This window comes from Xiphophorus hellerii, chromosome 17, assembly GCF_003331165.1.
Source record: "Xiphophorus hellerii strain 12219 chromosome 17, Xiphophorus_hellerii-4.1, whole genome shotgun sequence".
In the NCBI taxonomy this organism is placed as follows: Eukaryota; Metazoa; Chordata; class Actinopteri; order Cyprinodontiformes; family Poeciliidae; genus Xiphophorus; species Xiphophorus hellerii.
Window position 1 is genome coordinate 2,304,427 of NC_045688.1, and position 21,157 is coordinate 2,325,583.

Consider the following 21,157-nt stretch of genomic DNA (forward strand, 5'->3'; position numbering starts at 1 on the left):
ATAGATTTATTTACAGATAAACATATTTTGATGCACATGCTTGTTAGTGTTTTATTTTATTTATTTTATATTTAGGTCATATTCAAATTACTTACAATATCACACTAATGTATACGTTCTTTTATAAATTTGATATCGCTCATGGTTGGATTTGTATGAACTAATATTTGAAACTTTGGATGGAGTCAATAGATTCGTCATTTCCCTTTGGAGATCAATAAATTATCTTCTAATCAAATTCAAATACTTCATTGATCCCAAAAGGGATTAAATGTTATTGTAACTCATGAATTCAAATTATAGTAGATAATGCTGAAAACTATTAATTTCTACAATAATAGAATTATCAGAAAACAGTTGTGGCTGTTGGCAGCAAAGATTTCCAGCTTTATAAATAAATTTGACATTGACTGTTTTTCTAAGATCATCCTCCATAATTTTCTTCTATTATTTATTCTACTTTTCAGTTACCAAAAAACATCAATATATTCCCAAAAACCGGCAGTGTGTTTTAAGTAGTTGGGCTGAAAAACAAAAGCTACATGATAAAATCTTTTGCCACTTTTTCCTTGTATTATTTCCCTGAGAACGATTTGGAAGGTTCCAAGATGGCCGCTTGGTCCAGTACCAGCATCAACTGAGCCCAACCAGCCTTCAGGGCAGCAACCCGGCCTACCTGGTGGCAGATTTCATGGACGACCACCATGGTGAGCTCCATCTGGTAGGACGACGACGACACGTCGGCGTCCAGCAGGATCTTCTGCTCCACGAAGACGCTGAGGCCCCAGTTCTCCATGGCGGCGTAGGGATGTTTGGGCACCGCCAGCAGGTCTGCAACAACACAGACACGCCGTTACAGTTTCCTGTTGGGCCGCGCTCCGGCAGGATGAGCGCCGGCGGCGGCGCCGGTCCCATCCTGGCTTCAGATCAAACACGAGTCACACACACAACGCTCTTCATCACAACGAGGATCTGCCACGTTTTCACACAACTCTGCAAAAAACTGCATGAGGAGGGAAGGAGTAGAATAAGAAACTGATGTTTTTCTGAGATGATTATTAAATATTAAATAGTGATATCAACTGATAAACTAATATAAAACAAGAGAAATTTGGTCTGATTTAATTTCAGTTATAAAAAGGGGTTTGGTGTATGTAAACTTCTGGTTTGTCTAATTTCTTTACAACACAAAACATTTAAACAGTTTTAAAATCAAAATTTAACAAAATCACTGCAAAAATACAAAAGTTCACCAAGTATTTTTGGTTTAGTTTCCAGTGCAAATATTTTAGTACACTAAAAATAAGACATATGAGCTTGTTTAAAGTCAATAACTTAATACTAATTTAAAAAGTAATATTTATAAATGAAATAATAAAAATGTGTCGTTCCACTTTCAGATTATTTCGTTTATAGCTACTTTGTGTTTTTGCAGCGAACTCCTTAATTTATGAAGAACTTTTACAATAATGTGTCTATTTTCAGTGGAAAGGTTGTTCAAAGTGACAAGCTGACACCAACGCAGGAGAAAATGTTTCCTTCAGGAAGGAGATTTGATTAAAGAGGAAGAGGAGACAAAAGGAAGGAGGTGCAAAGGTGAAAATTGGTTTTCTCACTGCAACAAAAACTCCTCTGGGTTTCAGAGGAAGAGGATTTTTTGTCTCATGATAAATGATTGAGAACTGTGAGATTAAAACAGGAAATGTTATTAAAAACAAGAGAAATTTAAACTAGAATGGAATAAAACGTTAATTATTCATACACAAAAAAATACAGAACAAACTTTGGTATCACTTCCAAAACAACAGAAAAACATGGGTGAGGTTTTAATAATTTCTAGCTCTAATCTCATGGAATAATTTTTTTTTTAAAAATAACTGCTTCTGTTGATGTAATTTCACCAGCTGCCTGTGGGGGCGCTGGACTCAGGAAGATGAAGAAAACTTGACTCAGTAACAACAGTGAGCTTCATTAGTTTTGTTCTGAGCTTTCAGACTGTTCGACATGCAAGTCGTAAAACTTGGCTATTCATGCTAGCTACTGTTAGCCAAGCTAGCCGTGTGGCTTTATCCATTTTATGCATTCAGACAGTAAAGTTAGATGTTCAACAATAGATATTTCACAGCATGGTAATAAGTGATAAGAAATCATTTACATCTGTAACTTACAGCGTTGTGTTGGTCAGAAATCACCAAGATTCATTATTTGATGCTAGCTGGTGTTAGCCATGCTAGCTGTGTTTTTGTTATTTCTGCATTTAGTCACATTAAATGTTCACCAACAGATATTTCACAGCAATGTCAGAGGTTACAATAGTTTATATCCACAAATTACAGAGTTCTACCTGCATATAAGATTAAAATATTAATATTAATCTCCTCTAAGCTGGAAACAAGGTGAGGTGGACCATCCTGTTCTTGGAGAAACCGGTTTCAGAGAGACCCCTCCACTCCTTATCTTTAAGTTTCTGTTTTATGACTAAAAACAGTTTTTTTACAAAATTGCTGTGTTTCCTCAGAGAATTTACCTTCATCATTTCAATTTGAACAATTTTATGGTCAATGTAAACACCGTTACAAGCAGAATATTAAAGTTTTGCACACATTTGCACCAGAAACAAAGTTAGATATTAGCCACAAACATTGAGTAAATAGTGAATAATGCCACAAATTCACACTAAAAAGCTGCAGCTCTGGATCTGCTGCAGTCCCAGAGACGCTTCCTCTGTAATCCCAGCTTCATCCAGACGTATAGAAGATGAACTGCAGGCGAGGAAACCCAGACTGCAGGTGTTTCACTTCCAGCTATTGTTAATAGCTGTAAGAACTCGCTTATAAAAAGCTCTGGAGTCTGAGACGTGACTGCACTGCAGATTTAATCTGAGCCGTCCACAGATTTATAATCCTGTGCAGACATCCAGGAGGAAGTTTTACCGCCTCTCAGGACAGACTCTATAATCTCCAGCAGAGCTGATGCTGTTCCTGCTGGATGAAGGCCAAAGGAAAGTGTTAATCTCACAGATAAGCCTCTTCTCAACCTTTAAGGAAGATTTATCTGATAAACTGATCAGGTGTTATCACCTGCAGACAAATGCCACTGCTTCATGATGACAATACAGATTTACTGCGCTGACTTTTAGCAGATATATGGATGTTCACAGTGATGGTGGATTACAGGATGGGAGGTGGACAAATCTATCCTGAAGGATCATTAAATGTATGTAAATCTGACCAATAAAGATCACAGGAAACAGATTTATTGGCACCTCAGGGAAACATGTAAAATAATCTTAGAATATGAGAATCTGTTAAAGCAGCAGGCAAATGAAAAATCCAACATCTGAATTTATTCAGAAAACTAAAGATAGGTGGAGCAAAAAGAGCACAATCCAGAGAATCCATCTAGCTAGGAAGCTAGAAAGATGACTAACAAGATAGCAAGATAACTACATGGGTAGGTAGTTATTGTAGATAGATAACTAGGTAGATGGTTACACAGTTATCTAGCTAGATAACCAGACAGACAAACTATTAATCCTGCCATGAGGAAATTTATGTCACAACAAAGAACAAAATTGCAATTTGCAGTGAACAATCACCACGAAAAACAATTAATATATAGAATAAAAAACTAAAAGCTGTACAGCGTGTAGAAAACAAGCTGTTGCAATTATCAAAATAAAGTATGACAACATAAACAACACGGCGCTGCATAATGACAATAGAGTAGGAATTACTTGGATGAGAGATAAAACAGTACAGATATTATATATTATATAGAGAAGTTTCATTCAGAATTATTAAATAAATACTGTAAATAAATTATTAATAAATAATCCAAATTAATAAATGTTCCTATAAAATATTACAATCACAGTTTTATTTATTTATGCCACAGTGTGTTTTTTTTGTGATACTTTTACTTTGTAAAGCTACGTTTTGCATTTCAGTCACATTTTTCATGGCTCTAGTGGCTTTTATCCAACTGAGTTAAGGACTGAATCATCTGCATATAAAGCATCTGCTTTCCCACTGAGCCATCTGGCTCTCCACTTTTACTTTTCAGTTTTTTTACTTCCTGTTCTTATATTCAAATGAAGGGGCCGAGTTTTCTCTGAGTGCAACAAACTTCAGCGAATCTATATGAGTGACAACAAGCTGCAAAATACTGAGGAAGAAGAAAAGAAATGAAACGTTGGCAAGTTTTTTCTGAATGTTTCAGATTTTGGCATCAAAACGTTTCAGGACAGCAGCAACAATTGATCCTAAACAATCGAAAACAATCAATCTGGTCGTGAAGGACAAGATATTTCTTTCTTAGTTTTATCATAAATCAAAAATACCATAAAAAATGTAGTTTTTTTCTTTTCTTTGCAAGTCAGCAAATGTTCAACCTGAGCAGAAAAGTCATAAAATCCCTGAAATCTGTTAATTAAGCTGCTAAATGACAAGCAGTAATTGCTAAACAATATGTGGAGCATTAAATGCCTCACAGTTTACAGGGACTCAAACCCTTTAAGCGCTTCAGGAACAACCCAGACAACCTGGAAGAGTCGGAGCGTGACGCACCAGACACGGCAGCTAATGCAAAGCGAAATATAATAAACACGTTACTACAAACTCAAACTTCCAAGCCTCGAACGCGATTGGCTGACAGCTTATTACCCACATGACTGAGGCTCAGACAGCAGAACTGATTGGCCGGCGGAGGGGGAACGGAGATTTGATTGCTGTAACTTCAGGGGAATGCAAACCAGTTGTTGGGTTTTAGGTGAAACATGCAAATGAGACATTATACTCTGCAGACATTCAAATTAAAAGGAAATGAATCGCTTCACTTTCCACTGCAGAGCGAAGCTCCAGGAGGCCCCAGAGCCCCTCAACACACACAGACGTGTGAAATAATGAGATTCACTCGTCACGGCCTGGTTTTTCTTGTGCGGTTGCTCAGGTGTTTCACCGGATCCGGTCCGTCTCTGAGGACTTCCTTTCAAAAGCAGAAATAACTAAACACTTTTGAAACTTCTACAGCTCTAGTGAGACGTTTCCATCCAACCATCCTGCACAGGAACACCATTAATTTGGTCTTTTAAAGATTAATCACCAATTCTGTTCCCAGGGCTGGATGGTTATGCAACAAACAACCAAGAGTTGCTTTGAGACGTTTGAGCAACAGGACAACTTACATTGTTTCTCAACCAAAATGTAGATGAACTTCCAATGACTTTTTCCACCTGAGGCTTTAAATCACTGTGTGCTTGTTAATAAAAATAGAGATTAATTGTTTCTGCGGTATTTTGTAAAATCTAACTAACTTGAATGAGGATTTGGTGTCTTGTTTTGGTTTTTTGTCAAGCTCTGACCTGCCAATACCATTTTTGACCAATTCTGATTTCACTTTCAGAATGATAGTTTAAGAACAAACACAAAAATTAAAGTTTGCATTTATCTTCTGGTCTGCTGCCATTTTTTTGGCAGAATTGGTGGAGATTATTGAAACTGGGATAGTCAGAAGGGTTTAAGCTGGAGTTTTTTTGGGAAACCATCTCAGAAGATTAACATAAATGGTGACACAGTTGGTAGTTTGGGTATTTTTCATGTCCACCAAACTACCAGCAGAAAAGTCTGAATGGATCAGATTAGAGTCTGTAGCTGATTGGAAATTATCTCAGTTCCTCCAGTTGTTGGTCACAGATTTAAAAAGATCTACTGGATATTCAAAAACCTGTTTTTATGTTGCACAATCCTTCCACCTTGGAAGAATATTAGCTTAAATAAATTATTAAATGCCTCAAACTCTTGCTATTCTTTATTTATGCACATTTAAACAGAAGAAAACCTTGAAGATTAGAATCTTATTTACAGCGATGTCCTTAAATGGCCGAAGTTCAAACTTGGAGTGAAAAACAAGAGAAAGTAAAAGAGTTCATGATGTTTGTTCAGTCCGATCATCAATCAGGCCTTGTTTCGTCAGATCCTAATATTTTACCTGGGTTATTTTTTTAAATGTGTTTGATGATTTAAAGCATCTAAATGTGGCAAAAACCAGCAGGTGTATGTTTGAGGGCAAGCAGTTTTTTATATTTAAGGGTGTTTGTATCTGAAAAAAACACACAAAACAGAGCTTAGACATTAATCCTACAGCAAATCCTAAAAGTGAATTGTTGTTTACGTTGAGTAAGAAGCTTTTCCCACTCCATGTGGGTGGATCAAGTTTGGCTCAAGCACCGAAACAGAAAAAGACGTTGGAAACTTAAGGCTGAAAGGACGTTCATCCTCCCACCATGGCCGTCACGCTCTCCGTTTAGGAGGTTTCTGGTTTTTGTGAACAATGTGAGGAATCAGGCCAGAAAACAGCTGCGTCTGATTCAGATGTCAGGCTGAACCATTAAAAAAAGATTTTATCAACTGGAAACATTTTCACAGCCAAATTTATTCCTTTGACTAAACATTAGTAGATGGTTGGATGATTGTTGGATGAAAGACATTTTGTCTGTGAGCAGAACTGACCAATCAGAGACCAGAGCAGCTTTCAAACCAATTAGCAAAAACTCAAACCCTGACTGATTTCTTCTTTTTTATGCTTTAGTCAGACATGAATCCTTCAAATATCAAACCATTTTTAAGATAATAATGATATTAATGTTACTCTTATTAAACTCTTCAAACCATTTTGGTTTGAAGAGTTTAAATGTAGTTAATGAGCTTAATTAACTACAATTAAACATATTTATTTGGTAGCAGAATCAAATTTCGCTCAACACACCTTTTCTGCCAGACCAGTGGATTAAAGAAAAGCTTAAACAGAACCAGTTTGACAACAGGAAGTAGACAAAAAGATATAAAAGCAGAACATAATGCCTCGACTTAAAGAAACCTGAGATCTGCCAGACTTCTTCCAGTATGGAGTGGCTTTGGGAAACTAGGTAACGATTATCCACAGACAACAGTGGGAAACCTTCCCAAGAACGGCAGATCCACCAAAATTACTCCAAGATTGGTCAACGACTCGTCCAGGAAGTTACAGAAGCTCTGCAGGTCCCACATGCTTTAGTTCAGGTCCATGATTCAAAACGAACAAAGAGAGAAAAATAGTGAGTAATGGTTTCCATGGGAGCGTCCCAAAGCAGAACCAAGGTCCGTCTTACATTTAGCAAAATAATGTTGAGTTTTCAAAAATATTCAGTGGAGTTATGAAGAGGTGTGGTATGCAGATGAACGTTTCAGAAAAGAAAACCATTCCATTGCGCAGGACGGTGGTAGTGTGACGGTGTAGGAATAAACCTGCTCTGTCTGTGACCTTTAACAGGCCGATCATCCTGAACTGGACCAAAAATCATCCCTGGTGTTTTTGGCCAGGCCAGCCTACCATGATTATTTGTATAATATTCCTATGTTCAGCATGTTGGCTACAATTTCCTCAGATATTATTTAGTGAAGATGTCTAATTATTTTTTTTAAATTATTTTTAAGTTGTATAAATTCTGTTCAAATGTTCTTTTTCTCTGTTTTTTACATTTTCAGTTCAGTTCATAGTCATTTCTGTGTCTTGGCAGATAAACGTTATTTTTCTAGCACGTTTTGGCTCCTTTTCTGGAGAACTTTTTTAATTTGGCTCATTTTCCTGCTGCTACTTTCCGTCTTTTTTCTCGTAGCTTTTCTGCCTCCCATTGAGCTTCACACTCCGTTCCCTCTAACACCAGTCAGCCAACATGGCCAAGTCTGAAAACTTTGAAGCAAAAAGAGGGGAGGGAAAGTCTAATGGGCCTTTTTAACCAAAAAATTATTTTTTGGTTAAATTATGACAGCCCCTATCGGGCTGTAAATGTTGGTCAGCTCGCTGGGAATGACCCAGTAAGCCTAATGGCCAGAGCAACCTGCTGGAAAACCCTTCAGTGTGGCTGATTTGAAACGTTTCTGCGAAGCACAGAGGGTCAGAAATCCTCCACAGTGATGTTGAAGACTAATAACCAGCTGCCAGAAAAGCTTGGAGGCATTTGTTGCCGCAGAGGGTGGCACAACCACATGAAGCTCTTTTTCTCCCAGTTTGCTGCGACTCCATTTAAACCATCATGAAATCTCCATCTGATGAGTAACTCCAGTTTTCTCTGAATGTAAATGTTGGGTGACAGGATTCGGTCCAATCAATTTCCATGGAGGGCCTTGCATCTTTTAACATCATCTACTGTAGGAGTCTTTTTGTGAAAGGTTTCATTAATATGTTTTCTTCTACGCAGGCTGTCATGTTGCTGCCCTCCGTCTCATTTCGGGGTAACACCCAGGGGTCTGCCTCCGACTTGCTTCCTCTACAAACGTTACAGATGAAGCAACACATCCAGAAAAAGCTCCCATTTCACATCTTTGTCTCAATCCTTGCGCTCATTTTCTCTCCTTTTTTCCTCTCTACGGTCGAGCTCCACTTGTCCCCCAATTATCTTTTGCTCATTCAGATAAGAGCTGCTTCACATCGAACGGAGGAGGAAACCAGAGGAGAGAGCCTGAATGTTAAAACGCTGTCACAGCCAAAGCTTAACCTGCAGCTACAGACAAACCCTCTGCAAATAACAAACAGCTGCAGCAAGCGTTGCTGGAGGCTGGAGTGCTCATTACATCCTATAATAAGAAAGTCTTGTGCAGAATAAACATCACGCTGTTGACACGAGTGTTGTGGGAGGTTAAAACGCAAAGCGTGCCCTAAGGACGGCCCTAAATAAACAATCCAGGAGGGAAGTTCAGCTTCAGATGAGGCGGAATAAGTTCAGTTTTAGAATGACTAAAATTAACCAGATTACATGCTACGCTAACAGGCTTCGCTTGTTAGTTCACGATTATCCAACAAGTGAAGCGATTTGTTTAAGATGTCGGGTTAACATTAACGGCCATAAAAGCTTTTTAGGTCTAAATATGTCTGAAAGTCTGCAATTCCTGATCTCCATCATGTCACAAACATGGAAATAAATACTATTAGTACTACACATAAAGAGACCAACTGCAAAATAAAGGCTGGCAGGCATCGCTAACAGAACTAAGACAACCAAGTGTAGCTAGCAGAACAAATGTGCTAGGCACTGCAAACAAAAAACTGAAAGCAGGAACGGCTAACCGAACAAAGGCTAACAAAGGCTAACCAGGGTAGCCAATAGAAAAGAAAAGGCCAGCAGGCACCACTGGCAACGAAAAAGTTAGGTGGCCTGTTAATAACAGAAAGGCTAGGAGTATTGGTTAGCTAATAGAAAAAAAAAAAGGTATTGCTAACAGAACAAAAGCTAGCAGTCACCATTTGCAGAACAAATCAGGCACAGCAAACAGGAGAAAAGCTGCCAGGGCAGCTAACAGAACAAGATTAGCAGGAGTAGCTAACAAAGCGGCTACCAGGCAATGCTAGCATGCTCAGCTAACAGAGCTAAAATCCATGCTCACTGCTAACATAGCTTACACCTGTGCCAAAAGCTAAATGAACTATAACTAGCGCACACTGAAAGGAAAATCAAATGGCCTAAACAAATCCTGTTTCCTATTTTCATTCAGAAATCTTTAAATGCAAACATCATGAAATATCGACAACTTGTCATTACAAACCCAAATGTTTTCAGTTCAGAAAAATAAATTACCTGTTTCTACCAGTAGTTCAGAAAAAATATGTTTTCCAATTTATTTTATTTTGCTAGTTTGAAGCCGTTATCATTTATGACCAATTCAGTCCTGATAAAACTTTTAAAACTCTGACAAGAAACATTTTGTCCTTTTGTTGTAATGTTTTCTAAAACCTCAGGAACTTATTTTCTTCATTCGTAGCCTCTTTGCTGCTGTCAGTTATGCTGTCAGCCTCACCTGGATGCCTGCATTGTTGTGAAATCCACATTCCCTGTTAAAGAGCTGATCTGGTGGCAGCATAACAAACTGATGAGACGGATCACAGAGGCTTTTATACCTTCAGATGTTCAGCCGTGTTATCTGCCCATTTTAGAGACAGATGATCAAAGTGTTTGCTTTTTTGTATTTCTGTCTTATCTAAATCAGGGACAAAGTACATAGTAAATAAGAGGAAAATTTGCTCAACTGCCATTGAGAGAGATTATTTAATAGATGCAAATATACAAAGTTTTTCTACTGCTGAAGATCTACAAGCTATTTGTTCACCACAAAAACAGATAAATGAAAAGAAAAAGAGGCTAAGTAGGTTAGAAAATCATATTTTAATCAGGAATGTAAAAATGGTCATTCTTACCGTATCTAGAAATGTTATGTGATGATAAAACCTGTTGCTAGCACATTGAGATACATGGAGAGATACGTAAGCCATCCATAAAAAGATGATTTTTTAAAATAATAAAATGCTGAAATTGATCAGAATCTGTTAAATCTTCCTCTGACTCCAGTGTCAAGTCAGGTTTTAACTTAAAGAGCAACAGATCTTTGCTACACAGCAAACTAGCTAGCAGAAACAAGCGGTGATGTGTTAGCTTACTAGCTAACAGCTGTTAGCCAGTTTCAGTCAGACTGCAGTTCTGGCTAAAACCTGCAGAATAATTTATTATAATTCTTTGCATATGTGAACGCCAAGCGGACTAGAGACCTCTCCAAACACACAAAGTAGACTGCAGCACAGGGCATTCTGGGTAAATACAATGAGAACAAACGTGTTAGCCTAGCGCTAGCAGGAGGTTCATGGTCTTTAACCAAAGACAAAATAGAAATCCTACAAGCACTAAAATCTGACGCTGCTTCATCTCTGTTTACATTTCATGAAGAGGGAAGTTTTGCTCAGTGTCTTTTATAGAGATTTTTATGTTGTTTCCTTCAGTGGCTCTTGGTGCAGCGCCCCCACAGGCCAGGAGGGGAACAGGTTTTTCAAAAGTTCAATTGGTTTCTCTCAGAGCAGTGAGAAAGAGAACAGCTGCTGCTGGAAATGGAAGAAATGTAGCAATTTTAGTCCCCAATCAAACAAGTATATCGCACAGTGAAATGGGAAAACTAGATTTTTGATCAACTGTGACAAAATAAATTCAGAAATAGAAGAAATCGGTAAGGTTGAAGGTCGTCCTTTAAATGTCCATATTTGGTGGTTTTGGGAGCCTCTATCCTCCATTTCTGAAACGTTTACATCTGTTTTAAAGCTCACAGTGAGAATAGTAAACTATGGGATCAATCACTAAGTCACGTCTCAATGTGCCTTTAGAAACCACCCAGAGTGCAAAATTCATGTTCCACATTCAGAAAGACCCTTCAATGTCAACCAGACATAATTAAAAAACATTTAATGGATTTTGTTTCCACTCGGGGTTTCTCCTTCATGTTCAGTTTGAAAATATGAACTAATACTAAACAAAGCTCAATTATTGTGCAGGTTAACCCTTTTTTCCCCTCTAATGGTCTCATTAAATGCCACCTGAATAATAAAATGACAGCGACTTGGAGGCTGGGACTCACAGAGCAGCAGTTTCTACCAGCTATTATCTTTAATGCTGTCTGTGGGCGCTGAGTGGATTACTCAGCTGTGACGCCGCCGTTGCTCCACGCTCATTATCTCCTGTGGACAGCTGTCACGCAACTCACCGCTCCCACTCGGGAGAACAATAACTGTTCCATTATTCTCTTCAGAGTGGCCGACGCCGCGGACAGGTTGCTGCATTCAGGTAGCGCCGGTCGCCATGACGCTGATGTTGAAGACAGTCGAGGCGGCGGCGGCAACGACTCGCTGTGCCTCAAAGTGACAAGTTATTATAGAAAGAGACGAGTCGGAGAGACGAACGTCGTCTATCAGCTGGAAGACTGGCACCAACACAGCATAACATTATGACCGCTTTGCTCTTCTTCATGGCTCCTGTTAGTGGCTCCAGGACGGGCAGGGAGTGTCAGAGGAAATTTGAGGATTTAGTGAGTCTGATGACAAACTGTGATTCAGTTTTATTCAACCTCAGAGATTCTTCAGAGAAGGGAACTCGTTTGTCTAGAAAGTCGGTTCGTCTGATGAGGTGTGAATGCTAATCAAACTCTGGTCCACGTAAAAACCTCAATTTGGGCTGAAGTGAACTCTGGTGCAGTTTGAATACATATGAGAACGCCAAGCAGACCAGAGACCGCTAGAGAAGTCGGAAGTGGACTACAGCACAGGGCATTCTGGGTAAAAACAACCAAAACAAACATGTTACTCTATTGCTAATGCTAAAATCTGACCAGAACTACAACATCTGTTCCATGTCCAGCTGCTGTGGTTCTTTTTCTCAAACCAGTCACAAACCGTTTGACCAACCTGTTCCCCTCCTGGCCTGTGGGGGCGCTGCACCAAGAACCACTGAAGGAAACAACACGAAAGCCTCTGAAGACACTGAGAGCAACTTCCTTCTTCACAAAATCAAAAGAAAAATGGAGATTTTAGCTGTTGGAGGATTTCTCTTTAGTCTTTGTCTAAAAACTACGAGCCATTTTCCCTGGTAGCGCTAGGCTAGCATGTTTATTTTGGTTGTAGTCCACTTCCTGCTTTTCCATTCAAACTGCACTGAGTACATTTCAACCAAACCAAACTGAGGTTTGTAGCAAAGTTGACTTTTTTGGTTCAATTACAGAAAAGAATCAGACTTTCTAGGCAAACAGACTGGAGTTGAGTTAACCTGGACTCAGCAGCCTTATAAGCTAAAGTTTATGCTAAACCAAGCATAATTTTTGATATGTCATGCACACTTCCATGTCGCTGTTAATGCCTCAATTCTGTATTATTAAACGGTTATTTCATCTGAAAGGTTACATAAACTTTTCTAAATTAATATGAAACTAAACCAACTCTTCATCTGCGTTCGTTGCGTCTTCCATCTGTTTTACCGTTTCTACATCCTTCCCTTCTGCCTTCTCGCCTCATTTCTCTTCACATTTTGTCTGCAGGACCACTCGTCCGCTCCGCCATCTGTTTGGCTGCCCGACCAGCTGCTCGCGCTCCGCCGACCCGGCATCGGCCCTGCCGTGCCGCTGACCCGCCGTAAACTGCGCGCGGCGGCAGACGGAGCACGCTCCCGACCCGCGCCGGTTCTGACCCCGGATTTGTCGCAGGAGAGAATGCAGAGTTACTGAGACCGCAGCTGCATACTGATGGTGTTTCTGTGAGGTGAATTATCCTGAACGCTGCCCTTTAGCCTTTCGCTATCGGCTTCGCAGAAAAGATTCAAGCAGTTCAGCTCTCACTCTAACCTGCTGATGTAAGTCAGGAACCCTGAACCGACTGTCAGGATTCACCGAAGCAAAACTCCAGAGAAAAATATACAAAACAATGAGACGCATCTCAATTCTACCACATCAAAAAGGAGTAAATATCCAACAAAAAAATCTCCTACATGTTCTAGAAAAACATGGAAATTTCTGAATTTGAAAAGTAAAAAAAATATGCTAGAAAATAAAATGAAATAAAAAAAATAAATAAATAAAAAAAACGAGGAAATTTCCGAGTATCAAAAGTTGAAAATTTTGGGGGGAAAAAAATCATGAATTTGAAATCTTGGAAGATTCAAATGTCAAAAATTTGCTAGAAAATACAAAAAAAAAGTAAAAAGTGGAAAATGTGGTGAAAAAATTGTTTTACTTTTCAAACGTAGAAATGTCCTTTTCAAGTGTTCTAAGATTTTGCACTAGAAACTAAACCAGAAAAACTTGGTAATATTTTGTGTTTTTGCAGTGTAATGCTGCAGGTTTAAAGATGCAGCATGCAACTTTTATTAAAAAATATAAACTTTTCCTGTTTCTCCACCAATTGCATATTTATCAGCGCATACACAAGGTTGATGGACAGCGCTAAGCCCCGCCTCCTGACTCTGATTGGTTGTTTTTGGTTCATTTTTCAGCAGCTCAGAGAAAAGGTGGAGGTCGATTTTTTCACAGATTTTGTGTCTCAAACTGTAACAACTTAGTGACACTTTTAATAAATATATAAAAAACCTTTTTAATAAAAGTTGAATATTTCAACTTAAAGGAGAATCCGATTTCTTAAATCAGGAATGGAGGGAATGTTTTAGTTTTGGATCTGAGCGCCAGGTCCGGCTGCACAGAGCAGACAGAACCAACGTCTCTGTCGTTTTCTGACCTCTGAGGTCAGAAATGAGTCAAACAAAATGGCTGCCGAGACGCAGCAAAGCTAACAGATTAATTAGGCTGCTTCACAGGATCACTGTCCGGGTTCTACTGCCGGTTCTGATGACATCATCGCTTCAGCTGGCGTTCTGACCCGCATTCGGCCCGATCGTCACATGATGTCACCAGAACAATTAGAAAGAACCAGAGAGATTCTGATCCACTTAGAGAGGTAACCCTGCTCATTATGAGGATGTCAGCGCCGTTGGGACCCGCGGGCCCGACCGGTTCTGTCCCTAGCAACATGACTGAACACGGCAACCGAGGTCAGAGCGCCTGGAGACGGAACAACCCGCGCCGCTCTCATCAGAACCGCTTCTGATGGAACAGAAATGCCTTTGTTCCCAGATCACAGGTCCAACTACGAGCCCGACAGAACCAGAACTACAAAGGAATAATGAGACGAGAAACCTGAGAAAAAAACACAGATAACGAAGTTTAAACCTATAAGAGTATTTACACCCTCTCTTCGTTTTTTTTGTTTTACTAAAATGTTTCACATAAACATTTTTGAAAATGTAAGATATTGGTGCTTAAACTCGTAAAAAAGTATTTACTCCCTCACAGATTTTGTCTTCTGTGTCACACTGACATGTTTCAGGTCAAAAATATTAAAATAAGTTTATAAAAAATAAAAAACAAGCTTTTCAAACCTGCAGCTGAAACTGATCTGGAATATTTCTGTTTTATCACAAATAAAATCCTCCTGGTTTCCTAAAGGTGAACTTATTTATTTCAGTGCACATTAAAGGGACTACGCCTCATTATTTCCATTCTTTTTCACCCTGCTGTTAATTTGAGCTTTAATTTTAAAAGCTGCTAGTGAAACAAACCGTTTATTTCTCTGTGCGGTCCGCGGGGACGGCAACACGTTCTTACTCTAAATTAAATATATTTCTGTCTCCAGATAAAAGCTCCTTTTGATTAAAAACGCGCTCCGCTGCGTCTTCCTTCAGAGACAGAAAGACGCGTTTGTCCCCGGAGGAAAACTGTTCTGGGATCAGATTTACACACACGGAGGCCGAAAGGCAAAACTTACAGTAACAAATTAAATCCATGCTGAGCTTCTTATGTAGAAAAACTAACAGAGAAATTAAAGGAAAACTTTCCCATGATTCCTTGCTGCACATTTGTTTCTCATGTTGATGGAAAATGGAATAAAATTTGGCCAACTGGTAAATTTTGGAGTCAAATTTTGACTCAGAAAAAAGTCAAAATTCTGAAATTAAAGTCAAAATAATGTTTTTTGATTTTAAGACCGTAATCCTCTTCCATACGCAACTTCTTATTTCAACAGTTCATTTACAGTCTTCCTTATCCTGCTCTTGGTGGTTCAGCCAATCAGTGACAAGGAAAATGAATGGAGCTCCTGGATTGGCTGGTTTGCAAACGTCAGCCAATGGAGCGTCAGCTAGCATGTGTCTGAAGGATTTTAGCTCCAAAGCTGCATTTTCCTCATAATATTTGAGATAAACTAAAAAACAACCTGAAATAGGAAACTTTTCCGCAAATAAAATTGTGTGTTTATTAAGAAACGAAAATGCGGCTAAACTGTTTTGCACGAATAATCAAGAAATTTGTTTAAATTTTCACAAATGATCAGAAAAAACCCAACGACTTCAATTTCTAATCTGACACTTAAAGGATTGATTAAATGCATATTTTTAGCTCGTGTTTAATAAATCTAGTTTTGTAGTAAAACGGGGCTAAATGACGGTAAACCTGGTGAATTCTGGCCGCAGCGTTTCGCTCTGCGCTCCTCATTCGATCAGAGACCCGGTTCTAATTTGTTTGTTTGTCCTCAGAGGAAGTGACTAATGAAGCGGCAGGCACCGGGTCGAGCTCAGAGTCTGGAAACATCAGCTGCTGCGGCACCGAGGAGACGCATAATTGATCCCCATCATCATCATCATCAGAGTGTTGAGCTGCCCTGCTAATCTGGTAACCTGGGGAAACATCTTCACCACGCCTTCTCGTTCGGATCCATCAGCAGGTTTTATGATTCTCCATGTGAAATGGGTTTGAAATGTTCACGTATTCACAAACACAGACACTGAAGAGGTTGGATTCTGCATCTTGAGTGTTGTGGCTCTTCATGATTATGCTATTCCCAGGTTCCAGCTGCATAATGGAACAGGAACACAAACCCAAAATGATGGACAACATGTTTTTGCTTCTATCACAGAGAAAAAGCTTGTGAATAACAATCATTTTCCTTCGGTAAAACCGAGGCCACTTTTCCTTTGTACTATGACCTCTCACACATTTCTACACGGCTGATGGAAATGTATTACACCAGCCAGCAAAGGGAAATAAGACACAAAATATCTCCCATAAGTCATTCACATCCTATTTTATCATCTTAATTCTGATATTTGCATATTGAGGTCCACTATCTTAGCATTAGCAAGGACAGTAATGTTAGCATAACATTATAGATGGCGCTAGAAAGTTAGCTTACACCAACACATTGTCTGCATACTTTACTATCTCGGTTCCCAGTTCAAAAAGGCCCAACTAAAGCATTTTAATGCATTTTTTAAATTAAGTATCCTAAAGAATGAATGTGATTTGGTATTTCCAAAATAAGGTGAAAAAAATTAACGCAAGTAAGAGTTAGCATGCTATCCATCCATTTTCTTACACCCTTGTCCCTAGTGGGGTCAGGAGGTGCTGGTGCCTCTCCAGCTAACGTTCAGGTGAGAGGCGGGGTCACCTGGACAGGTCGCCATTGCAGGCTAGTTAAAGTATAATACTTTAACTGAACCAGACGCTAGTATTTAACACAGTAGGAAGTATTGTACTTAGGGAACTTCAGTGATTAGCTAGCTACCATGCTAATTTTAGAACTAGCACGGTGCTAATCTAATGGACACCAACTTTAACATGCTACATGCAACTACGTGCAATAAGCTAGGTGAGCTGTAGCTTCTGTTCAACAGTTAATCCAAAATGTCACTGAACGCAGCACTGAACATAAAACAGTGATTAATAACTACGAAAAGCTGAACTCTTCAATAAAAAAGAACAAAAACAGAAAATGTGTCCAAATTTAGACATTTTGGGAGGAAAGACAGCAAAACCACAGAGACGACTTTCTATTGTTTCCATACATGAGGATTAGTTTTATCTGGCAATAAATGAAATCCAGCGAGGGAGAAATGCAGAGATGGATGGGCGTTACCATGGCAACAGATGTTGGGTCATAAAGTCAGCGAGAGGCCAGTGAACACTCACTCAGTTCTATTCAGTGTGTGTGTGGGCGTGTGTGTGTACTGTAGTTATATGCACAGGCAGAGAGGGGGGCACGTTGCAGAAAACGGCGGAGAGAGAAGTGTGTGATGACCTTGGTGTTGATGCCAGGGAGCATTTGAGTCAACAAACTGGCAACCAGCCACTTAACAAGGCAGCCAACGCACTGCACACACTGAAACACACCTGACTGCACGCCCCCCCACACACACACACACCGCCTACAGATCTGGATATCTCCGACTGAACTGTGAACCTCCAGAGTTGTGATTCAGCTGCCAGTTTAACCACATCAACACCTCAACTCGCTCGCTAGCAACAAGCTCCGCCCACTTTCTGAAATCAATATGTCACACCGGTGGGTCGGGTCAGCGAATGATGTTCACAAAACAAGAGGTGTACAGATCAGCAGGTAAAAATAGTCCATTAAAATCCCATCCAACAGCAGTGGAGTTACGGCTAAGACAGATTAAAGCAACGTTTAAAAGGTTTAATGGAAGTCAGCCATTTTTATCCATTTTCCTACAATATGGGGTTTAAATCAGGAGCTTTTTGTATGAGCTTCCAGTCTCCAGAGTTTGGCTATTAGCCAGAAAGCTAATCTTAAGAAAATATGGTACCAACCGACCAATACCTTTGAAATCCTGAACAAAACGAAGGCAAATAAAGACGTTTACAGTCACTTGCTAGCACCAAGCTAGGCCCTCTTTCTCCTGTAGAGGAAACGTGTCGGAGACATTCCTTAGGTTGACATCAGCTACGTTTTCATTCAATTGTCATGAAAATTTTAAGGAAACCTTTGAAATGATGCAAAAACTGAATTAGGCATGTTTCCACCTACTGGCTTTGAGCGAATCGACCAGGCTGTGCATAGCAGAACTTCATCACATGTTGATTCTACATTTGGCTAAACTGGAGGTCAAAAAACTAGCATGTGGACTTTGCTATTTTTTCCAAGTTTCATGGCTATGATAAGGCACACCAGGCGTTCTTATTGGTTGTGCAGGAGGCTCCACTTCTGCTTTTCAAAGATGTAAATGACTGTTGATGTTCCTTCATGTTTTCTTGTGAAAAATAGTGATTACAGGTCATAAAGAGTCCCGTTTCTCTGAGTGGAGTTATGATAAAACATCTTAACACCTGATTTATTCTGCATGTTTCCACTGAAACCAGTGAAAATGCTCCGTTTGGTCTCTGATGGTTCAATGGTTACTCCGCCTCCCTGCTGAGCAGATGCTACTGAAATGTTACAAGACTTTGGTTTTTAAACCCCATGAAGCCTCATTACTGCAGAGAGAGAAGGATCCACCCAGACCACTGATCAATACTCTGATCGATTGGCGTTTCCTCAGGTGAACTGATGCCTGTATTATTCACAGTGTATCTTCTGAAAATCCATCCGAACTGCTTAGCGTCTCATCCTTCTGCCTTGTTCTGGAAAATCCATCCCCTTCATTTGTTTAGTCGCTTGTCTTTGGTTCTGACAGCGGGACGAACCCGATCCGCTCCGTGTGAGGCTGTTACATAACGAGCTACTGACTCTGAAATTGCTGCTTCGTCTTTAAAAGCAGTAATTAGATCCATTTAATCACTGGATGTCCTGATGAGTCCGACTCCGTTTCCTTCCTCACTGCAGAACGAAGCAGCAGAATCGTCCAGCTCTGCTCTTCACAGCGTTCAGATCTTACATAAACCATGAAGTTTTCATCACACTCTCCTTTTGGTTTCAACGTTAATTAAATTAGCAGGTAAGCTGCTGTCTAACTTGGATAGTTTTATATTTTCAAAATCAAAAAACAAAAAGTTCAAACTATTTATGAGTTGAAGCATAAATGATAATAATAATATTGTGTAATAATGAGTGTAATACGGTTTGGACCAAAACATAAACATCCATCAGTTTATGAACCACCACTTTTCTGTGGTTCTCTTTCTGGACTGCAGTCACAAAACAACTTTTATTTATTATAAATATATATTTTTTATTGGTTTTATCTAATATTCCAACCAAAATAAACACTTTAAATGCATCAAAGAAGCTGTGGTTCTATTACAAATGTGACAAAACTTTGTCAATTTTCCACCAATGTTGAATAAACACAATTTTGATATTTTCATTAAAGGAGAAATAAAGTTAAAGTCAGACGTGAATAAGTTTGTTCACGCGATAAGACATTAAAAAACATGCTGAGTCATTATCCTCCAACAACTTCCTGTAGTCTTCTTTGTTGTTTCCGGCAGTAGTAACATCCTGTTGTTGATCGTTGATGATTTTTCTCATGTTTAAACAAATTTAGTTTTGTGATTCCAATTTGCACAATTTTAAGGTTAATTAAAATGCAGTTTGTAATTAGCTTCACCTTTCTGAACTGAAATAAAGTTTTTAATTCTGTTTTATCTTAAGTTATATTTGGTTTGTTACAAAGCAGTTTGTCTTTTCATTTCTTCTGCTTTCTGTGGCTCTAAAGCAGGTTTATATGAAGAAATATAAAAGGTTCTCTTTAAATGTTAGAATTCACACTTTCTTTGCCATTAAAGAGAATTACCAGGAGTAAAATGATCATTTCATTAACTGATTAAAAGATAGCGGAGCAGAAATATCTCATTATAGAGTCGGTAATTAATTTCCTGTCAGATCAGGCAGATTTCAGAGCATCCTCTGTGCTGCTCTTTGTTCAGCCGCACAAAACAGGAGCGAATAAAGATGTTATCGACGTTTCTTTCCCTCCAAAGTCTTTAAACAATCTCTCTCCAGGACCTCGCCACCGAGAGGTAATTTAGCGTCTGCTGCGCGGTTGGGAGGACAGGATGGATGAGCGCCGGGTCGGTTCGGGACGGCGTGTGGAAGCGGGTTGGAAGCAGTCAGGAGCCGGGGATTTATCTCCAGCGGTGACCGGGCCCATCCGGGACCTCTGAGGAAGAGTTTAACGGGATTATTCCCACCATGAGACTCCCAGTCTCAGATCCCGCGCAGATACGGAGGTGAATCGATTTCACGGCGCCGAGGAGAAAACGTCAAGTTGGGGTTAACAAGCTCACTGCTGCAGTTCAGGCGGAGTGAAGCGGAGAGGGTGGAGGCGATGCTGAGGCGGTGGGAGGAGTTTTATTATTTTATTATGTTACAGAGGAAAAATCCCACTGTACAATTCAAGGTTAATTCAAACTTTTCCAGCACCAAACCTGAGATAAAAACTACATAAAACATGAACTATTAACTATAACAAAACATTTATTACTGTTAATATCTTGTAATAGTAGCTAAATTAAGTAAGCTGACTTAACATTTTATGTTCTGAAACATTTCTCTGACACCAGAGAAACTCGGAGTGTTTTGCTCCGAGAACAAAACACTAACTTAATCAGATTATAGTTAATCTTATCTAATTGTTAATTTATATAATATTTTAGTTTTTCTATGATATTACATTGTAGGTACAGTAAAATTTTATATTTTAGAGAAATTAAATAACATTTTATGTTTTAACCATGACTGGTCTGAGAATAAAATACTAATTTAACAAAAATAATCCCTCAATTTCAATAACTTTGTTTAAAGAAGATCTATTATACAAAAATCACTTTTTTATATTTTCATTTGGGTCTTAAATGCTTCTAAGATCTGACTGAATAATAACTACTTTTCCTAATCTCACCATGTGACCAACTGTTTTTCCATCTAGGATTAGTTTAGTTGTAATTATTTTTTATAATTGTATTCTAGTTTCCTTGTTTTGCGAATAATATTAGCAAAATTTGTGTAGTTAGTCATTTTAACTTTGTAAAGTTTGTTT

General features: G+C 39.1%; 1 protein-coding gene and 1 long non-coding RNA gene across 3 annotated transcripts in view; one reads left to right on the forward strand and one right to left on the reverse strand.

Moving 5' to 3' along the window:
* LOC116736546 (thyrotropin-releasing hormone-degrading ectoenzyme) overlaps positions 1-21,157 on the reverse strand; it is a 153,888-nt gene that overhangs the window by 81,806 nt on the left and 50,925 nt on the right. The window contains exon 5 of the mRNA XM_032589039.1: positions 677-831. Coding sequence (XP_032444930.1) covers positions 677-831 — 155 coding nt within the window. The remainder of the gene's footprint in view (positions 1-676; positions 832-21,157) is intronic.
* LOC116736548 (uncharacterized) lies at positions 1,489-13,384 on the forward strand. Of its 2 annotated transcripts, none has more exons than XR_004342607.1 (2): positions 1,489-1,596; positions 12,879-13,384. It is a non-coding gene; the product is annotated as an uncharacterized LOC116736548 (long non-coding RNA). The 2 variants fall into 2 exon arrangements; XR_004342608.1 differs by lacking the exon at positions 1,489-1,596 and adding an exon at positions 9,173-11,876.